This window comes from Saccopteryx leptura, chromosome 4, assembly GCF_036850995.1.
Source record: "Saccopteryx leptura isolate mSacLep1 chromosome 4, mSacLep1_pri_phased_curated, whole genome shotgun sequence".
In the NCBI taxonomy this organism is placed as follows: domain Eukaryota; kingdom Metazoa; phylum Chordata; class Mammalia; order Chiroptera; family Emballonuridae; genus Saccopteryx; species Saccopteryx leptura.
The window spans coordinates 5,436,331-5,447,782 of NC_089506.1; the positions used below are offsets into that span (position 1 = coordinate 5,436,331).

An 11,452-nucleotide genomic window follows, 5' to 3' on the forward strand; every position below is an offset into this window, starting at 1 on the left:
CACCAGAAAACGGTGTGTGATTTGGAAGATCTTGTGCACCTGGTGCCACACTAACTTTCTCTAAGATCACGTCTAAAAGATTATGCATAGCCCATCTGGGTCTTCTTTAAAACAATTTTTTCTGCAGTGAAAGGTTCAGATCTGCTGGCACAGATGACAACTTCAGCTCCTGTCTTCTTTGAGAGACCCATGCCTGGGCCAGAGCTGCGGCCCAGGGGGACGAGCAGGTGGCCCAGGGGGACGAGCAGGTGGCCCAGGGGGACAAGCAGGTGGACCAGGGGATGAGCAGGCGGCCCAGGGGACAAGCAGGTGGCCCAGGGGACGAGCAGGCAGCCCAGGGGACAAGCAGGCGGCCCAGGGGACAAGCAGGTGGCTCAGGGGGATGAGCAGGCAGCCCAGGGGACAAGCAAGCGGCCCAGGGGGACAAGCAGGTGGCCCAGGGGACAAGCAGGTGGCCACCCTTTGGCTGCTCAGCCAGCAACCTCAGTTCTGAGGCAAACAGCAAGCATCCTTGGTTTTAATGCAGTAGCCTATTTGTACTTCCATATAATTGCAATACTCTTGACAACGGCCTTCGTTTCTCTTGCAGTTGACAACGTTGAAATAGGGCTCAGGGTCTGTGTAAAGAAATACCCGCATTAGCCTCGTAAGACCGTCTCCAGAATCATGTTAAACCAAAGTCCTGTGGGGAAGATGGCAGCAGATGGGAGACAGACACCCTTTGTATAAAATCTCTCAGATGGTCACACCACCATTCTGATAGAATGAAAATCACACCCTTGATCTGTGCTTAGAAGTCCCCTTCCCAATCCCTGGAAGATGAACAGTCCAGTCAAAGACGACTGGGAAGATGAATGGTGATGGAGGCATCATAATACAGATATGACACTTGACATGAGTAGACGGTGTGTAAGGGAAGAAGAAGGCCCCTCCGAGGGGAGGTCAGGTGGCCCCTGGGAGGTAAGGTGGCCCCATCAATCATGCCCTGAAAAGCGGTGGCCCCTGTAGGAGAGATGGGATGTCTGGGCTAGACCAAGTGAATGGAGCAGACAGAGCAGAGAGTGTTAGGAAACTGAAAAAGATAAACTTCCCTTGCTTAGGAGGGATGGCCTGGGAAACCGCTTTCTCCCTTAGACATGCACCACGACACGTGAGTAATGTGGAATCAATCCCTCAGGCAGTAGTTCAAGTGCTGACATGACTAAACATCAATCATCCACATAAATAGATATAGTTTGATGGCAGCTGATAGACAAGAGTGAGGGGCAAGTGAAAGAAAGAAAGAGGGAAGGAAGGAAGGAAGGAAGGAAGGAAGGAAGGAAGGAAGGAAGGAAGGAAGGAAGGAAGGGAGGGAGGGAGGGAGGGAGGGAGGGAGGGAGGGAGGGAGGGAGGAAGGGAGGAAAGAGAGAGAGAGAGAAAGAAAGAGAGAGAGAGAGGGAAAGGAGGGAGGGAGAGAGGGAGGTAGGGAGGGAAGGAAGGAAGGAAGGAAGGAAGGAAGGAAGGAAGGAAGGAAGGAAGGAAGGAAAGAAGGAAAGAAGGAAGGAACCAGATGAACCCATTAAGGCAGAGGCACCATGTCAGAGTTAGTGCTACGCATGGGGCGTGGAGGACTTCACGTCAAGGTGCTCTCACTATGGTCACAGGCTCTGCCGCTGACCTGAGATCCGCCTTCCGGTAAATCACACGGGAAGGGCTGCCACCCTCTTCCTGTCCTAACTTCTTTCATCAGCATGTGTTATAATTCTTTGGCTAGATCAATGAATCAATTAGTCAACCAATTAAAATTATTATTTTTTTATCACTTCATATCCTTACCAAGAGTTTCTCTTTTTCTTTCTTTCTTTTTTTTGTTTTTTGTTTTGGTTTTGGTTTGCTACAAAACCATGTACTTTTTGGACATATGCACGATCCCGTGATACTGTCAACCGCAATCAAGCTAAAAAATGTCCATCATCTCCAATTTGTCTCTTTACATTTTGTGGGGTTTTTTTCTTTTGTTTTTTCTTGTGGTAAAAACACTCAAAATAAAGTCTGCCTCCTTAACAATTTTTTAAAAGGAAAACGCACCCCACTGTTACGTTGGAGGTGCTGTGTTGTAAGCTGGTCTCCGGAACTCATTCATCTCGCACAACTGACACTTGGTTCGCAGGCGTTCGGAGCAGACCAGCACAGGGCTGGCCGTGCATAACTATGGGTATGAGTCACGGCCGTGCCTTAGTCACGGGGACACATGAGACACGGTGACTGACTGCTCTGAGTCTCCGGTTAGGATAAAGAAACACAGGCTGTCCCTTCTCTCAGCCCCGGCCCCGCCTCCCCCTCAGCTGGACCCACGACCTCCCCCCCCCACCTGTTCACGACATACACACGGGGGCGGGGGATGGCTCCCCCAGGAACGCGCGCTTACCCTTGTAAGGGGGGGTGCGCGGCAAGTAGTAGCGCTTCTCTCGGTGGCGCAACCCATGCGATCTGTGTGTTTCTGGCCCGTGGGACTCTTCCTTGGGTGCGCTGGGCCCCCCAGTGGCTTCGTGGTTGGCATGTTGGGCCCTGGGGAACCCTGGGTGAGAGAGAACACACAGCAGAGAGGTCTCAGAGCCCCCACTGGGCAGGCGAGGGAGGCCCAGGCGCACTCAGGCAGGGGAGCTGGAGTGCAGGGCGGGGCAGCGCAGGGCGGGGCGGCGCAGGGCGGGGCGGCGCAGGGCGGGCGGCACAGGGCGGGGCGGCGCAGGGCCTCGCTGCTCTGTGGGGACCGAGTCTCCATCATGTGAGATTCCAGTTACAGGACCCGCGGACAGCACGGGGCCCGGAGTTAGCCACGGGGGCTTGTGCACTTCAAAACTTGTGAAGAGGGCGGAGCTCGTGTTAAGTGCTCTGACCACCACAAAACAAAGGGGGGGGGGACACAAGGAAACTTTGGGGATATTGGTAGGTCTGTGCCCTTGGGTGTGGGATGGGACCATGGTGTTTGCCTTGTTCAATCCCGTCCAACTCTACATATTAAATACGTGCAGCTCTGTTAATCACTAGATTTCAGCAAACTGGTTGAAAAAAGAGCAAGTAGGGTGGATGGAGTGGGTTGAAAGGGGGAAAAATATGTGCGTGTGTGTTTGAGAGAGAGACAGAGAGAGAGAGGGAGAGAGACAGAGAGGGAGAGAGAGAAACAGACAGACAGAGAGACAGAGAGGGAGAGAGAGAAACAGACAGAGAGACAGAGAGGGAGAGAGTGACAGAGAGGGAGAGAGAGACAGAGAGGGAGAGAGACAGAGACAGAGAGACAGAGAGGGAGAGAGACACAGAGACAGAGAGGGAGAGAGAGAGACAGAGAGGGAGAGAGACAGAGACAGAGAGACAGAGAGGGAGAGAGACAGAGAGACAGAGAGGACACAGTGACCCCTGGGAGGGTCGGCGGGCAGCCTGAGGACCTCACGGAAGCCAAGCTGCGCGTTCCCTGGGGCGTGGCCAGTGTCCCTGTGGAGACCCCCTACACCCTAAGGGTCTTCCTGGTACAGACTGTTCTTCTCTGACAGGAGAACGGGGGTGTGAGAGGAGGAGGAAGTGGTGTCAGGGTTGGGAGCCTGTCTGCTTGGAAGCCGGTGTCATCAGTATGATCCGAGTCACCGGGGTACCCAGCCAGGAGACTGTCACCTGAAATCCCCACCAGAGAGTGTGCTCCCAGGGATTAGGGTCCCCCCACCCAGCACGGAGGCCCATCCCCAGAGTGACCAGAGAAGAGAGACCCCGGCCCTTGGCCCAGGTCCCAGTTCCGACTTACCTGGAAACAGCAGGGCCACGAGGAGAAGGGCGCACGGAGGGAGGAGTCGCTTCATGTGGCCGAGGGGACAGCAAGCCGGCAGATCACAGGAGGCCGGCAGGCAGCAGGAGGCCCGCAGGCAGCAGGAGGCCGCAGGCAGGAGGCTCCTTTTATTGCTGAACAGGGGGTGGAGGGGGTGGGCTCCAGGCAGGCCAAGAACCATGTCCAGAACAAGGTCCTGGCAACAAAGGACTCCTGCCGACACAGAGTGTCCCACTGCAAGCGGGACCAACATTACGCCAGGTTTCATAAGAATGAAATAGTATGCCTGAATGCCTTGAGTGGGTTTGGCTAAGAGAGAGAGAGAGAGAGAGAGAGAGAGAGAGAGAGGGAGAGAGAGAGGGAGGAGGGAAAGAGAAGAGAATCAGAAAGAGGGGGAAAAAAGGCAAAATCAATATCATTAGCATAAAAACACCAGTCTCTTCATGTGCCTCTCATGAAAGCAGGGCTGTTTCTGAAAATAGGGGACATAGAGAAAGGTGTCACGTTACTGTGTCCTGTCTTCTGAACGCCCTTCTCTCAAACATCGCGCAGGACAACCTAAAACGTGTCCGGGCGACCGGACGTTCAGAGCGGCCGTCCCCAGAAGTGGCCACAGGTGCTCCCAAGTCCCCCCGAGCTCCCACCCCTACCCTTCCCCCCCCCAGGCTCTCCCTGGCTCGTGGCCCCTCCATGACTCAGTTTCTCTTTGACCCTCGGCCTTTGGATCTTAAGGAGCTGACTCCTCCTCTTCCTCCCGGGCCTGCCCTTCCCGGTCCCCAGACGCCTGACGGTCGGAGCCCTGGGCCTCGATTCAGTGCTGCTTTGAAAGATCCTGACCTCGAGTCTGGGCTTCCTCGTTCCGTGATGAGCCAGCAGGAGGTCCTTCCTCTTCTTCTCCGTCACTGTCTTCTCAGCAGGCGCGAGGTGTCGCTCTGTCGCCTCATCTCAGGCGTGTGCCCCGCAGGCGGCCTGTTCCACGCGCCCCGGAGGGGCAGAGGTGCTGGTCCCCGGGGGTGACAGCCGGATAAGGTCCTCAGAGCCTCAGCGACTCGCAGAGGGATGGTATTTGTACCGTGCACGTTTCGGGGCAGGGAAAATGGCTTTGTGTCAGTGAGCACGCACTTCGGCCGGACCTGGAGGCGGGTGGGAGAGGTTGGGCAGAGAGGGGGCAGCAGCAGCAGGGACCCGGGCGGCTGGGCAGCAGCAGCAGCGAAGGGGGGAAGGGTTGGCGTCGCGGACGGAGGCGGACGGGTGCGGTGGCGCCATCCACAGCCGTCGCTGCTCTGCAGACAGGTTCGGCACCGGGGCGCCCGGGGTGCTGTCGGAGATGGCACCGGCACCAGGCACACCCCTTTATCGTTAGGCGTCAGCGCGTCTCCCCATTCAGCGAGGACACGGGGGTGCGGCTCAGCCTCAGATGAGATGCGGAGGGGCCTGCGTCCTGGAGGCTCCGACAGACGGGTGTCAGAGAAAACAGGTGGTCCAGCAGGGACAAGCAAGCTGCTGTGGTCTCAGTTCTTTTATTTATTTATTTATTTATTTATTTATTTATTTATTTATTTATTTATTTATTTATTTATTTATATTTTTCTGAAGCTGGAAATGGGGAGAGACAGTCAGACAGACTCCCGCATGCGCGCGACCAGGATCTACCTGGCACGCCCACCAGGGGGCGACACTCTGCCCACCAGGGGGCGACACTCTGCCCACCAGGGGGCGACGCTCTGCCCACCAGGGGGCGATGCTCTGCCCCTCCTGGGTGTCGCCATGTTGTGACCAGAGCCACTCTAGCGCCTGGGGCAGAGGCCAAGGAGCCATCCCCAGCGCCCCGGCCATCTTTGCTCCAATGGAGCCTTGGCTGCGGGAGGGGAAGAGAGAGACAGAGAGGAAGGAGAGGGGGAGGGGTGGAGAAGCAGATGGGCGCCTCTCCTGTGTGCCCTGGCCGGGAATCGAACCCGGGACTTCTGCACGCCAGGCTGACACTCTACCACTGAGCCAACCGGCCAGGGCCTGTGGTCTCAGTTCTAATGGCGACTTCCCTAGTCCCTCCCCCCCACACACTCTCTGTGTGCCTCCATATCCTCGTCAGGAGCTATTCCATACTTACAGCTGTGTCTGTGTTTATTTGAGTGTGCAACTGGGGTATTTTTTTTAAAGATGCACACTTTAGATAGAGTATACAGGTAACTCATTCTTACAGATGTTTGTTTTCCCTCCGAAAAGAAGAGAGAAAAAAGAAAGCCCAACCTAAGATTCAGATATTAATCATAAGAAACGAGCCAAAATATAGCAGTATTTTCACAACCACCATTCAGCAAAAGGCTTGCTCTAATTCATTAAAATCACTCGATCTAATTAGATGAAGAAATTGAGCCCCTCTATCTAGATCTTCAGATTAAAAGAAGCTTCCCTGATATTTCTGAAAGGAACCACCAGTGAAAAGCTGGTCCTGCCCTTTGACAGACCAAGGCCGGGGGAAGTTGTTACAAAGGCAGCTGGTGTTACATCTGCCCCTAACAAAACAATGATCTGAGTTCCTGTTCTCCTCCACCATCATTCTGTGCCCCAGAAAAACTAGAAAACAATTTACCCGCTGAGAGCCATCTCTCTCCCAATTGGGGGCCGGGGTGGGGGGGTGTAGCAGAACCCATGGTAGAATATTCTAATACTTCTTCTACCTTTTTAAAAAAAATTATTTTGTGCCCTGGCCAGATAGCTCGGTTGGTAAGAGCATCATCCTGAGGTGCAGAGATGGCCGGTTTGACCCCCAGTCAGGACACAGACGGGAACAGATCGATGTTCCTCTCTCTCTCTCAATAAAATCAATCAATAAAAAGTATTTTGTCTGTGCCACTAATAGAGTATTGTTTTTCTTTAACCTCTTAGGAGGAGAGATCTTAATTGATTTGAACCACGGAGATAGGGGGCAGTAGAATGACCAAGGCTGCCGTGACCCCAGGATGCTCTGTGACGCCCCCGGGATGCTCTGTGACGCCCCCGGGATGCTCTGTGACACCCACGCCCCCGGGATGCTCTGTGACGCCCCCCGGGATGCTCTGTGACGCCCCCGGGATGCTCTGTCCCCAGGATGCTCTGTGACGCCCCCCGGGATGCTCTGTGACGCCCCCCAGGATGCTCTGTGACGCCCCCGGGATGCTCTGTGATGCCCCCCGGGATGCTCTGTCCCCAGGATGCTCTGTGACGCCCCCCGGGATGCTCTGTGACGCCCCCGGGATGCTCTGTGACGCCCCCCGGGATGCTCTGTGACGCCCCCCGGGATGCTCTGTGACGCCCCCGGGATGCTCTGTGACGCCCCCCGGGATGCTCTGTCCCCAGGATGCTCTGTGACGCCCCCCGGGATGCTCTGTCCCCCGGATGCTCTGTGACGCCCCCGGGATGCTCTGTGACGCCCCCCGGGATGCTCTGTCCCCCGGATGCTCTGTGACGCCCCCGGGATGCTCTGTGACGCCCCCCGGGATGCTCTGTCCCCGGGATGCTCTGTGATGCCCCCGGGATGCTCTGTCCCCCGGGATGCTCTGTGACGCCCCCCGGGATGCTCTGTCCCCCGGATGCTCTGTGACGCCCCCGGGATGCTCTGTGACGCCCCCCGGGATGCTCTGTGACGCCCCCCGGGATGACGCCCCCGGGATGCTCTGTGACGCCCCCCGGGATGCTCTGTCCCCGGGATGCTCTGTGACGCCTCCGGGATGCTCTGTGACGCCCCCGGGATGCTCTGTGACGCCCCCGGGATGCTCTGTGACGCCCCCCGGGATGCTCTGTCCCCGGGATGCTCTGTGACGCCCCCGGGATGCTCTGTGACGCCCCCAGGATGCTCTGTGACGCCCCCGGGATGCTCTGTGACGCCCCCCGGGATGCTCTGTCCCCGGGATGCTCTGTGACGCCCCCCGGGATGCTCTGTGACGCCCCCGGGATGCTCTGTCCCCGGGATGCTCTGTGACGTCCCCCGGGATGCTCTGTGACGCCCCCGGGATGCCCTGTGACGTCCCCCGGGATGCTCTGTGACGCCCCCCGGGATGCTCTGTGACGCCCCCCGGGATGCTCTGTCCCCGGGATGCTCTGTGACGCCCCCCGGGATGCTCTGTGACGCCCCCCGGGATGCTCTGTCCCCAGGATGCTCTGTGACGCCCCCGGGATGCTCTGTGACGCCCCCGGGATGCTCTGTCCCCAGGATGCTCTGTGACGCCCCCGGGATGCTCTGTGACGCCCCCGGGATGCTCTGTGACGCCCCCCGGGATGCTCTGTGACGCCCCCGGGATGCTCTGTGACGCCCCCCGGGATGCTCTGTGACGTCCCCCGGGATGCTCTGTGACGCCCCCCGGGATGCTCTGTGACGCCCCCTGGGATGCTCTGTCCCCGGGATGCTCTGTGACGCCCCCCGGGATGCTCTGTGACGCCCCCCGGGATGCTCTGTCCCCGGGATGCTCTGTGACGCCCCCGGGATGCTCTGTCCCCGGGATGCTCTGTGATGCCCCCCGGGATGCTCTGTGACGCCCCCGGGATGCCCTGTGACGTCCCCCGGGATGCTCTGTGATGCCCCCGGGATGCTCTGTGACGCCCCCGGGATGCTCTGTGATGCCCCCCGGGATGCTCTGTGACGCCCCCGGGATGCTCTGTGACGCCCCCGGGATGCTCTGTGACGCCCCCGGGATGCTCTGTGACGCCCCCCGGGATGCTCTGTCCCCGGGATGCTCTGTGACGCCCCCCGGGATGCTCTGTGACGCCCCCCGGGATGCTCTGTGACGCCCCCGGGATGCTCTGTGACGCCCCCGGGATGCTCTGTGACGCCCCCGGGAGGCTCTGTGACGCCCCCCGGGATGCTCTGTGACGCCCCCGGGATGCTCTGTGACGCCCCCGGGATGCTCTGTGACGCCCCCGGGAGGCTCTGTGACGCCCCCCGGGATGCTCCGTGACGCCCCCGGGATGCTCCGTGACGCCCCCGGGATGCTCCGTGACGCCCCCGGGATGCTCCGTGACGCCCCCCGGGATGCTCTGTGACGCCCCCGGGATGCTCTCTGACGCCCCCCGGGATGCTCTGTCCCCGGGATGCTCTGTGACGCCCCCGGGATGCTCTGTGACGCCCCCCGGGATGCTCTGTGACGCCCCCGGGATGCTCTGTGACGCCCCCCGGGATGCTCTGTGACGCCCCCCGGGATGCTCTGTCCCCGGGATGCTCTGTGACGCCCCCGGGATGCTCTGTGACGCCCCCCGGGACGCTCTGTGACGCCCCCCGGGATGACGCCCCCCGGGATGCTCTGTGACGCCCCCCGGATGCTCTGTCCCCGGGATGCTCTGTGACGCCCCCGGGATGCTCTGTGACGCCCCCCGGGATGCTCTGTGACGACGCCCCCGGGATGCTCTGTGACGCCCCCCGGGATGCTCTGTGACGCCCCCCGGGATGCTCTGTCCCCGGGATGCTCTGTGACGCCCCCGGGATGCTCTGTGACGCCCCCCGGGATGACGCCCCCGGGATGCTCTGTGACGCCCCCCGGGATGCTCTGTGACGCCCCCGGGATGCTCTGTGACGCCCCCCGGGATGCTCTGTGATGCCCCCCGGGATGCTCTGTGACGCCCCCGGGATGCTCTGTGACGCGTGTCCCTGCCTCTCACACTCGCCTTGTCCAGGATTTAACGGGAGGCCACTGGGAGGCCAGAAAGGGGACGTGTCCGTGCTGACAGTCTCACTTCCGCCTGTTTCCTTTTCCACCAGGGGCCTGGGTAGCATATCTGCTCACCCAGCTGTTTCCTCATTTCCTCTCTCTCTGTCTCTCTCTCTCTCTCTCTCTCTCTCTCTGTCTCTCTGTGTGTGTCTCTCTCTCTCTGTCTCTCTCTCTCTCTGTCTCTCTCAACTCCCAGCAGCACAAAAGGTACGTATGCATTACAGAGTGAAACATATCAGAGCTCAATGCTTCTTCCGGCCCATTTTCATTAGGCTGAATTTCAGATGATCACTGGTCCTCCGTGTTGAACCCCAGCCCCCAGATCTGCCCGCAGCCTTCAGAGACAGTGGGGTTTCGGGGGCACAGGTGGTGCGCCCACTGTTTCTTTCTGACTCCGGAAACCCCCGACTCTCACCATCTGCTGCTGTCCGCTCCCTCTTAGGCCATGAAATGGAGATAGTGTGACGGTGTGACTCCCTTCCAGGCTGAGAGTAGCGGTCATTATTGATGCGACTGTGTGGACTACACTCGGGGTGGGCGGAGGGCTCTTCCAGAGGGCAGCCCCTTGCTGAGGCCCGCTCGGCCATGGGCGTGCCCGAGAGGAAGGTGCTGCCGGACTTAAGAAGAAACACACAAGACACGACACAGAGAAAAGATGGGTCCAGCGGACCCCCAACCTCTCGGACCGAGAGCCCCGATCTCTGCAGCCTCATCCTGTTTATCTGTTTCTTTAATTATCAAGCAAATCAGCAGAGCGTGGGTTAAATCAGCAGAGCATGGGTTCAGGTGCGGGGGATGATGAACTAACACCTTTCAGGAACGCAGGAAATGGCCACAGGGATCAGCTGCTTCCTTTAAACAATCTTATCAGTGCTTGCCGGCAGCGTTCTGCCCCCGCCAGACTCGGCCTTCCAAAGTCCGCACCAAAGACTTGTTTCCCAGCAGCATCTGGTCTCGGGCCATTTCCCACCCCCTAGAAAGTGCAGGGCTGGGAGACCAGGGCGGCCAGCAAACCCAGGGTTCCTCGGGAGAGACCAGGCGGCGGGGCCCCTAGTGTTTGATGCCGAGACAGTCCGGTGAAGAGAGAGTTTCGCTCTGCTTGTGGTCCTCACCCCGACCCTCACGTCCCACGGGGTCGATGGAAGTATGGAGTCCCCGGCTTTCCTTTTCGGTCATGTTGGGACTTACAGCGCGGCCTCTCACTGGGCAAAGCAACAGACTGAAAACAAGAAAGGAGACCAAAAAGTCGTTTCAGAATGAGTCCAGGCATCGGTCCTGCACCTGAGCAGCCACGTGGGTGACGAGGAGATCGAGGTACAAGCCTTGTGAGGATGTCCCCCACGTGGGTGACGAGGAGATCGAGGTACGAGCCTCGTGAGGATGTCCCCCACGTGGGTGACGAGGAGATCGAGGTACGAGCCTCGTGAGGATGTCCCCCGCGGGGTGACGAGGAGATCGAGGTACGAGCCTCGTGAGGATGTCCCCCGCGGGGTGACGAGGAGATCGAGGTACGAGCCTCCTGAGGATGTCCCCCGCGGGGTGACGAGGAGATCGAGGTACGAGCCTCGTGAGGATGTCCCCCGCGGGGTGACGAGGAGATCGAGGTACGAGCCTCGTGAGGATGTCCCCCGCAGGGTGACGAGGAGATCGAGGTACGAGCCTCCTGAGGATGTCCCCCGCGGGATGGAGCGGCGGCTGTCTCTGGCACAGCACGCTGCCTCCGGTGTGTGCTGGGAGGTGGCGTTATGCCCGGTCCTCCCCAACAGCCACTGCCTTTGGGAAAACTGCCCGTCTCCCTGAGCCTTCGTGTCCACACCTACGGGGGCAGGATGATGCCACTTACCGTGACTCAGGCAGAAGCCTGCTGTGAGGGTCAGAACGGATCACAGGACGTGGAAGTCCTCTGTAAAACACGAAGCGTGAGAACAATGAAGAGAGACACAGCGTCGTACCAGAAACACCTGAAACCAGTATCAGGCCG

The 11,452-nt window shown here is 59.0% G+C and overlaps 1 protein-coding gene across 1 annotated transcript; it reads right to left on the reverse strand.

The window, feature by feature from the left end:
- Positions 1-483: 483 nt before the first annotated feature.
- LOC136404027 (sperm-associated antigen 11B-like) lies at positions 484-3,827 on the reverse strand. The gene is made up of 3 exons (XM_066383512.1): positions 3,773-3,827; positions 2,408-2,557; positions 484-617 (listed from the first exon to the last, which is right to left on the reverse strand). Exons 1-3 carry the CDS (start codon positions 3,825-3,827, stop codon positions 484-486), a joined length of 339 nt encoding a protein of 112 aa, XP_066239609.1.
- Positions 3,828-11,452: the final 7,625 nt, after the last annotated feature.